Source organism: Miniopterus natalensis, chromosome 4, assembly GCF_054644295.1.
Source record: "Miniopterus natalensis isolate mMinNat1 chromosome 4, mMinNat1.hap1, whole genome shotgun sequence".
NCBI classification, from domain to species: Eukaryota; Metazoa; Chordata; class Mammalia; order Chiroptera; family Miniopteridae; genus Miniopterus; species Miniopterus natalensis.
Genome location: NC_142084.1, coordinates 60,190,339 through 60,206,473, shown reverse-complemented (window position 1 = coordinate 60,206,473; position 16,135 = coordinate 60,190,339). Strand labels below are relative to the sequence as shown.

General features: G+C 44.1%; 1 protein-coding gene across 1 annotated transcript in view; it reads right to left on the bottom strand.

Moving 5' to 3' along the window:
* Positions 1 to 16,135, bottom strand: part of SCARA5 (scavenger receptor class A member 5) — a 96,864-nt gene that overhangs the window by 59,080 nt on the left and 21,649 nt on the right. Inside the window, exon 3 of the mRNA XM_087815976.1 lies at positions 6,809 to 6,937. Within this exon, the coding sequence (XP_087672102.1) occupies positions 6,809 to 6,937 (129 nt within the window). The remainder of the gene's footprint in view (positions 1 to 6,808; positions 6,938 to 16,135) is intronic.

Genomic DNA, 16,135 nt, shown 5'->3' with positions numbered 1-16,135 from the left:
TATTAGAAATGTGTGGGCTGTGGGAGCATCCGCTCCCACCTCACAGAACACCCTGAGCACTCTCTGTTTATAAGCAAAACCACGAGGTGCTCAGGCTAAGTGAGTGGGTTTCTAATCCTTTGTTCTTCTGAGAGCAAAATCTCTGATGATTCCAATAATGATAATAATAATAGCATCTAATATTGATTGAGTACTTTTATGTGCCGGGCACTAAGAGTTTTTATGTATTAATTCATTTAGCCCTCACAACAGCCCTATGGGGTAGGCACGGTTAGAATTCCATTTGATAGATGAGAAAACTGAGAATTTGAGAGGTTAAATAAACTGTCCCAAGATTATAGAACCATTCAGTGATACAGCCCAGATTTGAATCCAGAAGTTTACCCTCCAGGCCCATATCCTAAAGATAATATAACTATTCTCTTAGAATATAAAGACACATAGAATAATAGAGCTATCATTTAGCCCATTGTTTTTCAGACTATGGCTTATATCCCATTTATGAATCATGAAATAAATGTAGGGGTTGTGACCACTATTTTAGAAATGAATAGAAGCGAACAGAAAATCATCAGCGTGCATCACACATTTAAGACTATTCCTTGTGCATATGTGTGAACATGTGTGAATTAGTTGTAAGGTAAAATATATTTCTTAATGTAGGTCATGATCAAAATGTTTGAGAAACGGTGATCTAGTCCAATCTGCTCATTTTACAAATGAGTGTACTAAGGTTCAGACAGAGAAGTGATTTTCCCCCAAGATTACAGAGCGTTAATGGATGAGCTGGGACTAAACCCAAGTTTTTCTAACTCTCAGTTCACATCATCAAGCTTAACTGACTGCAAAGAAAGCCAAGAGAAAAGGAGTAATAATACTAACAGTACTGGTAGTACTAATACCATAATAACAACAGTAATGACAGCTACTATTTTTATCTTGCTTACTGTGAAAATAACCCAATGAGGCAGGCATGCTTATTTCTTCCATTTTCAGATGAGGAAACTCAAGTACAAAAAGGTCAAGTAGCTTGGCCGACGACGTCACACAGTTGGTAACAGGGGGGTGGGTAGCGGATTCAAACCCAGACAGGCTGACTTGAAAGGTCCACGGTGTTAAGCAGTGTAAGGTAATGCGTAATCTTGCCTGTCTTAATATTCTCCCTGAATGCTATAATGCCAACACAGTATATATGATGGTGTATGTATTAATATAATTAATTATGCAACTACTTCTTCTATTAGCACATGCCCTTGAATGGTGATTCTATATCTATGTATATTTAGATACTTGGGTAAAACTGAAATAATCATCCTTTCCCCACAAATAAGATCCCGTCCAAGCTTCCTTGTCTCTTTCATTCATTTATCCATTCATATATTTTAAAAATCATGCACTGTCCGGCCAGGCGTGGATCAACTTAGGATCCAGGAGATCGAGGTTCAATTCCCGGTCAGGGCACATGCCTGGGTTTTGGGCTCAATCCCCAGCAGGGGGCGTGCAGGAGGCAGCCGATCAGAGACTCTCATCATTAATGTTTCTGTGTCTCTCCCTCTCCCTTCGTCTCTCTGAAATCAATAAAGATATATTAAAATAAATAGATAGATAGATAGATAGATAGATAGATAGATAGATAGATAGATAGATAGATAGATAAATAAATATCACGCACTTGCAGAATTAAAGAGAGTAGGCAGAGTTGTTTTTGTTTTTTTAAATGACAAAACTGTGCATAACACCCTTTCTTATTCCAAAAAAGATTAAGGTAATTTATAAGGAGACATAAAATACACTAAGGTGACAGTAGGCAAGAAGGAGGTAAAGGCAGAACAAGTAAGGTCAGCTAAAGGAGGCAGGAATGAGACAAATAGAAAAATGCTTTCCGTAAAGTCCGCAAGTTGCTATGGGTGGACCACAGATCTGCCTCCAGGTTTTCATTTTAATTACCTTCAAATTCACACATCTTACAGTGGGCTGACAACTAACTCCCCGTTTGCATTAATTACCTCCTTGAAAGCAATTTTAATTACTCTCAGATTCACAAGCTCCTTAAGGTGAAAACAACCTAATTCCTCAAGGAAAGCACTCTCCTGAGACAGAAAATGACCTCTCCACGGGTCCTCTTAGCTGACATATGTGTGGAATGAACACTGTTCCTTATGACAAGCACGGGACGGAATTTCACAGCACCATTTCTGACAGTGCTCCAGTCAAGGCCAAGGGCATCCTGTTCTCAATCCCAAGATGCACGACGGGATCGGTAATCTGCCATATAAATGGATATGCGCTCTGAGCACACTGTCCTCTGATTGTGGAGTCAGGGACACACCAGCCTGAAACAAGGTAGCCAAAGAAAGGGGTGCTCAGTTCGAACAGCTTGTGGATCACTTGGTGCTCAGCTCTCCCCAGGCTGAGCCCACCCCAAGCACTCCAGCTCTCAGGAATCAGGCTTTCCTTTGCACAATTTGGCACGTAGCATAGTGACGTCATACTGCCCTAATGTGTATGTGCGTTTATAATTTTAAACGCTCCCAGAGCGGGAACCACATCTATCTCATGATTCTTTTTATTCCCCTGCTATAGACTGAATGTTCGAGCCCCACCCAAATTCAGATGTTGAAATCCTAACCCAAAAGGTGATGGAATTAAGAGGTGGGGCCTTTGGGAGGTGATCAGGTCAGGAGGGTGGAGCCTTCATTATGGAATTAGTGCCTTTATAAAAGAGACCCCAGAGAGATCCCTTGCCTCTTCCACCATGCGAGGGCTCAGGGAGAAGATGGCTGTTTATGAACCAGGAAGAGGACCCTCACCAGACACCAAATCTGCCAGCACCTTGATCTCAGACCTCTCAGTCTCCAGAACTGTGAGAAATAAATGTTTGCTGTTTAAGCTTCCAGTCTAAGGCAATTTGTTATAGCAGCCCGAATGGACTAAAACACCCGGGTTTGTTCCATTGCCCTGTACCCGCTAAATACTCATGCGTAAGTGAAGTACTTATTAAGGATGATGGTGACATCTGACTGCTGCTGTTAAGAAACAACTAAAGTAATGAGAGTAGCCCATATCTCACCAAGGAACTCTCCCTGGTCGAAGTCTGTGGTCCACATTGGTGTAATACTTCAGTTGCCCACCAAATTAGACCCCCAGATGTTTGCATTTCCCTTTTCTGATGTTTCGGTTTCAACATGGGAATTCAAGTTCCTCAATGACAAGAAAGGCGAGGAAGAGGGGGTTCCTGATTACCACCCTTTGTCATCACAGCGGGGTCCCAGAATAGTTATGGGTAAGATTGAACCTCCTCCAACCCTTGAACTTCATCAGAGAACATCTTCCCAAAAGTGCTAGACTGAGGACCTCCTAACCCCATGATCATTCAGTCTCAGTTCCCTTGTTCATTAAGTTAGGCCCCATAGTCTATGCTGTCCAAAGATGAATCTGGAACAGAACAAGAATATAAACCCAGGTAATAAACAAAATGGGTTGAAGAGATAGAAAGGAGGGACTGGCACAACCTCCTTGGGTGATGGACAGCTGTGGTTATAGACACCAGTGACGATGTGGAAATGTCAGAGCAAAGATCCCAAGGGGATGCTGGTCAGGAATGAACAGTTAGATGGTGGGTAGAAAGCCCAATTGTTGAAATAGTTTGTGCGACGGTTGGACTAACCTTCTGACAGGGGAAGCTAGGATGATGCATAAGCACAAGGTACAGTATTTGCCTTTTATTTTGAATCCTTGGATACAGAGGTGAATTGAGAAAAATCCATGTCAGGTTTTATAGAGTAATATTTTTGTGTAATTAGATTATGATTTTGTAATATTGAAAAATAGTAAGAGCAAGCATTTGTACTGCAATCAGATGCTACTGATCAGATATTTAGACATGGCACTGGGTTGCAGGGAATAATTTTGTCATCCAGTTGTAAGATATATGAGCTTTTTATTGACGAGGAGGTTTTGAAGTCTAAGAGTGGTTCAAACAGAACTCCTGTCTCAGTCAGCTAGGGCTGCTAAAACAAAATGCCACAGACTAGGTGGCTCAGACAACAAACATTTATTTGTCACAATGGAGGCTAAGAAGTCTAAGATCAAGGTGTGGGGAGATTTGAGGGCACTCTTCTTGGCTTGCAGATGGCTCTTTCTCACTGTACCCTCACTTGGTGGAGATCTCGCTCTCTCCTCTCTCTCTCATCTCTCTTATAAGGGCACTAACCCCATCATTAGGCCCCATCTTCATAACCTAATTATTTCCCAAAGACCCCACCTCCAAATGCCATCACTCTGGAGGTTCGGGCTTCAACATATAAATGGGGAGGGGGCAACACAATTCAGCCCATAGCACATCCTGTGCAAGGTGACCTCAGCAGGACACTGGAGAGTATGTCCTGCCCAAGACAGGGAAAGAGCCACAGCAGGACATTTACTGAAGGCCAGGCAAGCTCTGGCTTACTCTGAACCATGGATCTCCCCTTCATACTGGAAGCCTCACTGGAGGTCTTCAATCAGGGTAATATGAGAAAACTTCCTTTCTACCTAAAGTCAGGCAAGGCCTCCTTGAAAAAGCCCAGACTCTTCCACTGCATTCCTAGGTCCCCTCCTTCAGGGAGAGTCAGCTGGTGTCTATATTCTTTCATTGGCTACCGTCACCTAATCCTCCCCAGAGGCCATGATTTTCCAGACAAGAACCTGGGCAGGTGACAGTGGCTATGCCACAGAGCCAAGAGATAAAGTATGATTTTTTTTACAGATAAGTTCTAATACAACCCAAATTTTTATTCCACGCAGGCAGTCTGGCACCCAGGAACTTCAGGTTCAAAGGTGACAGTGATCAAAATCCTCCTCTAGTTTCCACATCGAACAACCAACAAAGTGCGGCAATGTTTTCATTAGGTTGATAAATGTTCCCCCCTCCTTTCTGAAACTTCCAGGATATCATCATAAATCCCATTCAAACTCCAAGCCAGGAGAAAAGTTTTCCTTCCAGCACTACTTGTTAGAAACTCTCCTCCATTTCAAATGGAAATCTATTCATAAAATCCACCGTTTGTCTATTTCTACCCTTGGAGGCCACAGAGAATATATGTCATTTCAACATGGCAGCTCTTGAGGCACCAGAAGAGAACTTTCATCCCTCTGCGAGGCTTCTCCTTCCAAGAGATGGCACCCTTCCAGCCCTCCGGGCCTCCAGAGACCTGCCCCTGGGTCCCCACCAGCCTGACTCTCTCCTCTAGACCCACTTCTGTCACTGAAAAATTCCCATTCCCCAGATAAGTTGTGATACCATAGCCTAGTTTTCCTGCTGGGCTAACCACTTTCCAAAAATTATGGAAATTTGTTATAGTTGTTGCTGCTAAGCCCACAAAACCCAAATCCCAATCTCTCACTGAACAGCCCAAGAGCATATTCAAATCATCCTCTGGCTGGACGTCATCCCTGGAATGAATCACAAGTTTCCCTCATTATTGCTGTTGGCTGCCCCCCAAGTTAATGATTGGTGGGACAGACACCACCCCTAATGATGCCCTTTGCCCTGAATGTGGGCAAAGGCAGCACTGAACATCCCATCACAGAGCCCAGGTGACTGCTTTGACTTGACTGGAAGTGAGACCAGATCAGCGAGGTCCTAAGCATCTGCCTCAGGATTGCTAGTGAAGGGGCATCTGTAAGGGCTTAACCTCCAGATTCCTTCACTAGAGTTAACTCGAGGACCCTGCCCTCAGCACGCCAAGCTCCCTCTGCCTGGCCAGCAGCCTTCCTCTGACCAATCCCCCACATGCCACACCCACACTTCTGCTGTGTGTGCCTCCTCCAGATTACCACAGCTCTTGTGTCAACATACAGTCCCCATCATAGTCCCCATTGCAGGACTCTATCTATATGTCCCTGCCTCATCCCTTAGACTGGGAGTTCCTTAGAGGAAACCCCTGGGTCTTATTTAACTGTGTCTCTCATTCTAGCATGGAACCTGGCACAAAGTAGGCACTCGTGTAGGACAAGTGAGGTTGAAATAAACTGACCCGTTGGCTTACTTTGTCAAGCATTACCTACCTCCATTGAGAAAGGCAGGCACTGAGTGTCCCTCCTTTTGGGTGGGAGTCAGGAGAGACCACCACAGCCTCTATCCCTTCACTATCTCCATCATGGTGGGATGATCTGTGGGCTGCTCATAGCATGGGGTCTTCCATCTGATCCCTTCCTATGCCTATGCTCTGCTCCTTCCTGACTAGAGAATGTGCTCCAAACTCCAGCCTATCACCACCAGCCTGTCCTGCAGACAGAAACTGGGGAGAAGAGCCCGACTGAATTGGGGCAAACCCACCCTACCCCCAGTAATAGCAAAAGGGCAGCAGGCTGACCATGACCCTGATTAGGCTCAGCAACAAAGACTCTCATGACTATTTTCATCACACCCCAGGACAAGAGGTCCAGCCCGCTCTGTGTGAACCACAGTACAGAGCTCCAGGGAGGCCCAGTAGAAAGCACTGCGTCACACAACAATTCAGGCAAAGTCAGAAGACACTCAGAGCAACCAGGGCTCTGTTCCTGGACTCAGATTTCCCAAGCTCACATAGCCCCTGACAACGAGTCATCCCAAATGAAACAGGCAATGCTGCTAAGAGTGGTGCCTGGGGGGCAAGAGCAGACTGCCTCTCCTCCTTCACAGTTGCCATGGCAAGAAGGGCAGCGTTCGGGCTCACGACTGTGAGACTAAAGAGCGGAGGCTCCAGCTCCAGTTCCTATCTGCTCTCACTTCCGACGTAGCTCCTCCCACACCTTTCAAGGCCAGGACAGAAAAGGGTGCTCCTACCTGCTAAGATGAAGATGCCCACAAGGATCAGGAAGACCAGCAGGTAGAGCCCGAGGACGGCATGCTTCAGGGCCGACAGGGAGCCCAGCTGGGTGCAGCAGCCGCCTGTCCTTCGTTTGTGGCATGGACCTAAACGACAAGGGTAAGAAGAGGAGGGAAAGGAAAAGCACACTTGAAAACCTCATAAGCTTTTTCTCTCCTTGGTCCCATCTCTCCCTGGTGCATGCACATGTCCACATGGAGCAAGCCGCTCATACATCTGCAATACAGCTGTAACAATGAGATCTTCAGAACCATGACAAGCTTTTCAGCTTCGAGCTCTCCTCCCACCCTCTGCACTCTTTTATAAAATTTTATTATTTTCTTATTACAGTTTACATTCAGTATTATTTTGTATTATTTTCACGTGTACAGCATAGTGGTCAGACAATCATATACTTCACAAAGTGCTCCCCCCATATTCCCAGCACCCACCTGGCACCCTACATAGTTACTAACAATATTATTGACTATATTGGCTATGCCGTACTTTACATCCCCATGACTATTTTGTAACTACCAATTTGTACTTCTGAATTCCTTTACCTTTTTCATACAGCTCCCCAACCCCCCCCCCCCCCCCCCCCGGCGACCATCAGTCTGTTCTCTGTAGCTATGAGTCTGTTTCAATTTGGTTTGTTCCCCTTTTTTGCTCTCTAGATTCCACTTATAAGTGAAATCATATGGCCACCCTCTGTGCTCTCGAACAAGCCAGATAGGCAGGTCCACTGCTCACGTGCCCACACAAACCCACCCTCCTGGAGCCAGTCCAAGCACCAGAGAAAGCTCAAATAGGCTAGAATATGCGTCTTTTATAAAACATCATTGTCCCACGTGATCTGGAGACGATGGAGAGAATGTAAAACAGGAGTTGCAAACTCCAACTTCCACAGTGGCCGGGAAGGGATGGAAATGAGCCAAGTGGGCCAGGTGGGCCTGGGGAACCCAACAGTGCATGCCCGGCCTGGAAGAGGTTATGGTGTAGGAATGAGGGCTGGCTGTTGCCAGATTTTCAAGACAAGCCAGAAGTAATTTAGAGAAATCTCCCTGTTTTTAAGTGTTAACAGCTAATTTAAAACAACAACAAACAAGACAAAAAGCAAAGAACACTGGGGAGTATAAACCAAACACATTAACATGCTGGATCTGACCACTGGTTTGCAACCTTGGGTTTAGATTTACAGGAAAACATAGTAACTTCATTCTGTGAAACTACACAAGGCTCACCAGAGTCTGGTCCAAATGGAACAGCAAAATATCAGCATTCTACTGGGTCTTATGAGTAGTTTAGCCCAACCCCTTAGGTGAGGATAGAGGATGTTGTGTTAGTGGCAAACTGTAGGTGAGATCCAGGTGCTCTGACTTCTGGTCACCTTTCAGGGGGACTTCTCCTTCTCTGAGAGCCATGCAGTCACTAACCTTCACCTCCTATGTCAACTGACTGTGAAAAGGAAGGGATGCTCACCCACCTTGGTCCCAAGCAGGGCAGGTAAGAACCACTGGAAGGTGTTTTTTGAAATATACATGCCCTTATTACGCTCATCCTCAAAGTTAGCACCTGGAGTGTGTTGTGCCTATAGGACAGTGGGGAGCAGAGAAAAGTTGACAATAACATGTTGAAATACCTGATACTCAGAAAATGTTTTTAAAGATGGTGTGATGTTTACAATTCCTTGGTATCTCTGGGTTTACAAGGGAGGTCTTGCAGGGCTGCTTATTACCTCTCAGGTATCACTAGCACCTCTGTGGCCTTCAGGAGGTTTGGTGACCATGAGGGAAATGGTGGTGATTACGTTGGGTCCCTGGCTCCCCAGAGGTATTGTCAGGTGAGGAACATTTTCCCACTCATTTACCCCATTTTATCGAAAACACTGCTGTTAAAAGAGCTAAGTAGGAAACTTAGCTCTTTTAACATGACATTTCCATAAAACACTGGATATAATTTGAAGCAAGTTGTCAAGAAAAACGAATTCTCGTCAACTTTTAAATATTAGCAATTTTTGAAGCGTTAACCTGATTTTCCACTAAGACTCTCACAGAGTACAACTTTCTAACTCGCCCTACATCTTTGCCAGAATTTTTCATCCCTTTCCACACATTAGGATCTATAACCTGTTTCATTCCTAAATATGTAGGCTTGTATCATTTCATCTTTTTTTTTCTTTCTTTCTTTCTTGTGAGAGTTGCTGGCTGTCTGGTTGGAACATATTAAAGTCTACTTCCTTTGAGAGTCAGAATGGTGGGCATAGCATTGCCTGTTATACAAATATGAGTTATGATCATGATGGTTGTTCCAGCTCTCCTGCACTAGGCCCAGCTTCCTCTTTCGATGATGATGAGAATGATGGCAGAGCAACTGCTGGGATGGGTCAGAAGATACCCGTGCTTAAACGCTATTATTCATATATTTATCCCAACCAATCTGGGCTTCTCTGTTTATCGGCTTTCTTTGACCCTCTTCTTCCTTTTTTTTAAAAAAATATGTTTTTATTGATTTGAGAGAGAGAGGAAGGGAGAGGGAGAGAGAGATAGAAAAATTGATGAGAGAGCAACATCAATCAGCTGCCTCCTACTGGGGATTGAGCCTGCAGCCTGAGCATGTGCCCTAACCAGGAATTGGACCAGTGAAGTCTTGGTCCATGGGTCGATGCTCAACCACCAAGCCATGCCGCCGGGGGACCCTCTTCTTATTTCCTTTGGAGATCTAATTAAGTTAAACTATATTCTGTTCACTGTTCTAGTTCCAGTAGAACCTTGTTTCTCTGGCTCACTATAACATGAAAGCATTCTCTCTCTCTCAAAAAAAGTTGATGTGTTTTCTTGCATGGAACATTTTTATTGAGGCACAAGGTACTAGAATTTGCCTGAACTTGAGGCAGTCAGTTTAGTAAATTGAATGTTAAGGGTTAAGGGTTAAGTGCAAACAATATACAGTCACAGCTTGACTACATCACAATTTATAAAGCGCCAGATTAGTGCTAATTTTCATTCAACTTGAACTTTTTCACCTTGTGGAGGAAAACAAAAACGTAAGGCCCTCTTTGTTCCTCTAGAAATGAAGACATTTTCCTAAACTCGTCACAAAGTCAAGGACTATTTTTTTTTTCTTTAATCCTACTAATTAGAACACCATCCTTTTATGTAAAGTCTGTACTGATTTTCAATCTTGGCAGAACGCGAAGAAGAAAATCACACAGCCCACAGTACACTAACTGGAATCTCCCTTTGCCCTCTGTCAGTGCATTGCTAGTTCACTGTAAGAGTGGGGCGCACCGCAGCGGTACAGCTCTATTTTATTCTCGTCAAAGAAGTGCTTCCCTTCCCCTCTACTGAGGCTGCAATTTAATAGAAAGCACCCTTTGGTGATAGGTCCCTTTCTTGCCTAACACACACACACACACACACACACACACATGACTTAGACCTTCCTCTGAGAGAGCTTAGTTCTTTTAGCAAGACTCGATTACTTTGTACATTAAACAAAATCTATTTTAAATAAAACATAATAAGGGTTTCAAATAGATATTTTCCACGGATCATTAGACAAGCAAAACATGAAGGGTCTGGCAAGGTGGCTACAGAATATGACTGTAAGGGAAAGAAGACAATTTAAGGGAAAGACAAGTTACTAAGTCTGTCCAAAACACATTCATTGACTTTTTAATTTAATATGGCAGCAGCATGTTAGCTGGGTAAACCATTCAAATTATTTAAGCTGAGTGGAAGATTAAAAACACTCCAAAATGATACAGTCAGTAAAGCCAGGGCACAAAACATGTTCACTTATTTGTTTAAAAAAAAAAAAAGTAAAAGAAATGAGCCATCAAGCCTTAAATGCGTATTGCTAAGTAAAAGAAGTCAATCCGAAAAGGCTAAATACTGGCTGAGTCCAACTATATGACATTCTGGAAAAGGCAAAACTATGAAGACAGTAAGATAGAGGCTGTCGGGGACTGGGAGTGGGGAGGGACAAACGGGGAGCACAGAGGACGTTGAGTACAGTGAAACGATTCCGTATGGCGCTCTAATAACGCACACATGTCCTTATACATTTGCCCAGCCCCACAGAATGTACAACACAGTGAGTGAATCCTCATGTAAACTATGGTCTTTGGATGATAATGCCGTGTCAATGTAGGTCCATAAATTGTGACAAATACACCACTGTGTTGAAAGATGCTGATAGTGGGGGAGGCTGTGGAGGGGGACACTGGGTATATGGGAACTTTCTGCACTTTCCACTAATTTTGATGTAAACCTGAAACTGCTTTAAAAATAAAGTTTATTTTTTAGAAAGTAGAGGTTTTGGCCTACGGATTGTTTGGGTAATACTTTAACAAGCGTTTATTGAACACCCACCACCTATTGCCCTACAGTGGAAGGCAGCCTTCAAGGGCCCTGGATGGTCCCAGACCTCTCGTGTAGTCTCCTTCTGCATAGCATCAGGATTGGTTTGTGTGACCAATGGACTGTGGCAGAAGTGATGGTGTGTCACTTCTGAGATTAGACAGAAGACACTGTAACTTCCTTTTGCTCACTCTTTCTCTTTCTTGGAACAATTATTTGGAGGGAAGCCAGCTGCTATGTTATGAATGCTCTGTGGAGAGGCTATATGATAAGGAACTGAGGCCTTCAGCCAACAGCCATGTGAGTGAGCCTGGAAGCAGATGCTCCAGCCAAATGAAGTCTTCAGATGACTCCACCCTGGCTGAGATCTTGACAGCAGTCTCATGAGAGATGCTGAGCCAGAATTACCTAGCTAAGCTGCTCCCAGCTTCCTGTCAGATTGTATTATACATAAATATATTTCTGAGCAAAATTTTGATGTGAAAAAATAAAAATCTTGGCTTTCCTTGCACACCCATGGCTTCCTCAAAAACTGGGTAAGACAATAAGTTTTTGTTGTTTTCAACTGCTTGGTTTGGGGCTAATTTGTTATGTGGCAATTAACAACAAATGCATTTATGTTAGACATTAGGAAATGCAAAAATAACAAGCCACATGCAGGAGAGATTTTGTCAGCATTGTTCACTTGCAGATTCCCAGTGCCTAGACCAGTGTCTGGCACATAGTAGGCACTCAGAAAATATTTGATGAACAAGAAATTAAAATATGACTACTGCTCTTCAGACACTCACAGCCGAGGGGAAGAAGACGTGCAAACAGGTAACTATTAGACAGGTGTGAGTGACATATATATTTAAGAGAGGTATGGTACAAGACAAGTGTTGCATTGCAGAGGCAGTGATTCATTCTGTGTTGGGAGGTGGTCCCAGAACCTGCACAGAGGAGGCCACAGCACAGCAGGCCTTTGAAGGATAGATCTTTTGAGATGGGCTGAAATCCATTATCTCTCCTCTCCAGCTTTATCATCTGATTTACAGATATATATTGAAAAACTGTGACTTTAAGAAGAAAACTGTCTTTCTCCATGTGGGAAGCTGGAGAAAATATCAGACAAAGCTGTTAGTTATTAAAGATAGTTGTTTGTAGATATGGCCACACACAAGACCAGATCAAGGGAGAAAATGGCATAAAAAGACAAAACAGAAACAAAAACAAAACTCTTCCAAGACATAAGAGAATCAAGGGAAACTTGATTCCATCTTGCAGTGGCCTCCAGAAATGAGGGTGGCATCTCAGAAGATCAGAAAGCCAAGAGAAGGGGGCTCTAAAGGCCTGGAGAGGGTAAAACTAGTGGCTCCAAGCGAGTAAATGGAAACTAAAAAAAGCAAAGCAAAGTGACGTGCAGAACAAGTCCCCAGTGCCAGGCGGGGAGATGTTGTTTATCTCAGCATGGAGCGCATGCTTCCTGATGGGCTGGAAGCTGTCAGATAGATGGCGTTCCCACCTCTGGGCACCCATCTGCATCTGGCCTGTGCAATTTTACCATAGCTGCATATCCCCGGGCTATTATTTTCTTTGTCACTCCACGTTTTTAAAACTTGAATTTATTTGAGAAGGAAATTTAATAGTGTCATCATAAGTGGAAACTTAGTTATTACACATTAAAATAAATACCTCACCACTAAAATAACAAATTTGCACCCATGCATCACTTCACATCCTCTTGAGTACCACTGGATTGTGTGTAGTGAGAAACATTGGAGGAACACCGACTTTAGTAAAGGTAATGAAATCACAGCTCAATGACAGATGGCAAGAAAAAAGTTGATGTACTCCAAGGAGATTTTATTTATAGAGAAGCAAAACCAAACTTTTTAGATGTTCAAGATTTAGAATATGCTAGAAGGTAGAACATTAAGGATTAAGTCCCACTGAACGAACCGCGTCAGAACCTAGCACACACCTTGCACACACCTTGTTACCTAGCAGTAACTTCATTAGTCACAACTCTCTATTTACATCTCCGGCCGCCCCACGCGTCTAAAAGGTCCTCTGGGGCAGTGTGTGTCTCACTGATCTCTCTCACCCCATCAACCAGCACACAGCAGAACCGCAATAATGTTCTTTGCAAGAACAAAGACATGTGTAAGGCATTTATTTTTGCTGCAAAGATCATCTCTTACATTCGTCTTACGCAAATAGTTGACACATTTTTGTTGGCTGTAAAACCATGCTTTTGTGCAAAATTTTGGTCTGAAAAAAATAAACAAAATCTTGGCTTTGCTTGCTCACCCATGACTTCAGATTGCCACTTAGTGCCCAAATAGGTAAACTGTGGGAGCAAGTCATTGGGACTGAATCGACACTTGAATCCTGGCTGGGAAGCATAATCACACACTGGAACTTCTTTGACATCTTGAGGCCTGAGCCCCACCCCTGGACGTTCTGATTTTGATCCAATGATGCAATCACACTTCTATGGCACAAAGGTACACAGCTCTGGAACAAGGCATTTGTCATATCAAAAGAGAATGTGAAGACACATTCTTGGAAAAGCAATGAAAAGTCTTGCTATTATCAGAGTTTGGTTTATTTTTTTAAATTTTTATTTCTTTTTAATAGGACACGTTCAAAATGGAGTTATCTCAAACTATTTTATTATTCCCAGAGGCTAAAATTGCAAAGGGTTCCTTTTAATTATGGGAACAAGATTGCTCCCTAAAGAGCTTTTGCTAAAATGTTGTCTGCAGAGGGTGGGGAGGTGCTTGGGAGCAAGGATTTAAGGTCAGAAAAGGAAAGTTTATATGAAAACCACTCAGTCCCAGACAGTTGAGCTGAGGATGAGTCAGAAGTTCCCCCTACCCCACCAATGTCAATGCCACACTAAGGTGGGAGCCTCAGAAACTGGGTCCCAGTTTCCCTAACACTCCCACAGGGGGACTAGCATGGATTTGGGGCTCTGTGGAGGTAGATTCAAAGCCTGCCTCTGTCATATACGAACTGGGAGACCATGAGCTATCCCCTTCATTAATTTAGCCTTCCTTGACAAACTAATTTTTCAATTTCTTAATCTCTTTGAATTTATTTTCTTCTCATTAAAAAAAACAACAACACCTCACAAATTATATCTGAGTATTTACTTATTTCCAAAGAACCCGGGTCTATACAAGATAAAAAAAACCCCAGGATGCAGTGATTCAATTGTCACCTAATTGAGTTTTACCAAGGACAAACAGTCATTTTCTTTTTGTTCTCTTTGATCCCACAGCTGGTAAACAGCAGGTGGAGATACGGTTTTATTTCTGGAAGGGACCGCAGAGCTCATCCCATCCCCGGATCCTAACCACTGGAGGCTGACTTCATTATCCTCACGCTGGTTACTCACCACTCACACTGTCCATTGAAATAGACCCAAATAACCTCTGTCTTTGAAGCTGCCGTCCCTTTCTGGTTTTAATGGGGACCTCTGTTTACTTTCTCTCAATAAGGGAAGAGGGGGGTGCGAGGCAGGGACACTGCAGAGGACAGCCACCCACACGCAGTTTCATCGACCGAGCGTGGGAGGGTCCAGAACCGCCCGCTGGGGCGCAGCAACCGCCAGCCACCTCTGCCTTGTTGGATCACGTACCCGAGTCTTCCAGGCAGACGGCCCGATAAGGGTGCAGGACAAGGGAGGTGACAGTCTTTTCTGCAAGAACAAATGAGTCTGAACCTTCTACGTCCAGTTCTAAAAAAGGGGTGCGGGTGGAACAAGGGATGGCCAGAGCTCATTCATTTTAGGTGTTATGATGACCTAGAACAGTTTCTCCTAGCACTTCTAGAGATATCTTGTAATTTTGTAACTTCCCTGCAATATTTGTTATCAAGGGCTTGCCTGTTTATTTTCCGCAGGAGGAGAGGGGGAGGAGGAAGGGACTCTGGGTGGTGTGCAGATCATGTTGAGGCTGAGGTTGAAGGATGGTGACAAAGCCAGGCGGGAGGGGAGAGGAGGGCAGCCAAGGTGAGCTGGCCCATCCCTGCCACCTAGCAGGGACGGAGAACCAGGGAGTCCCCAGGAAGAAGTGGGTCCTGGAGCTGGCAGAAGATGCCCACACTTGCCCAATACGGGCAGTGCATGAATTGGAAGAAATGCTGTGTCAATGCAGAGAGACTCAAGTGGCAGCAGGCTAAGGGTTCTGCCTAAATTAAGGCCAAAAGACCCTTCTCCTCAGAGTGGCCCTGGATGCCTCTGAAAAAAATTCCCAATTCCTCTCCTGGCTCCTTGTCAGAGGAAATAAATCATCTAATGATGTGTTTGCAGTGTGGCAGCCAGGGCTCAGCTATTTCCATTTTTATATCCTACTCTTTCCAAGCTGCTAGTGCCACCTCCCTGCCATGTCCTGGTTTGATAAATTGGTCCATCCTCAGGGCAGGAACTTCTACCACTGAGTTGGAAGGGCCATCGGGGTATCTGGTTTTGAAGACAGGCAGTCTAAGATCTCAACCCCTGCCACCTGCATGGGAATGAGCTGGAAGTGTCCCTGAAGCCTCCAGGCTCAGAAGCCTCCAGCTCAGTGGCCTCTGCACAGAAAGCAGAGCAGACTGAGCCACAGAAGGTATTTCAGTGGATCTGAGTGAAGATGATGGACCTCTGTCACCTGGTAAGGCCTGGAACCAACAGTTATCATGTATGGAGCTTTGTTGAAAAATTGTGGCAATGATGATATAGCTAATAATGTGAATAGAATTGCACCCATAAACCAAGAAAAATACAGATTTGTTGAGGGTCACCTCCCAGAGGGTAGGGCCTGTGATTCATCTCTGGATCCCACAGGTCCTGGCATGTAGCAGGTGCTCAATTAACATCTGTTGGCTGTTTGTAGGTAAATGAGACTAATAACTAAACACAGATTTACTGGGCACTCCAAGCCAATGTTTAGGCTTCTGTTAACCACTTTTTCT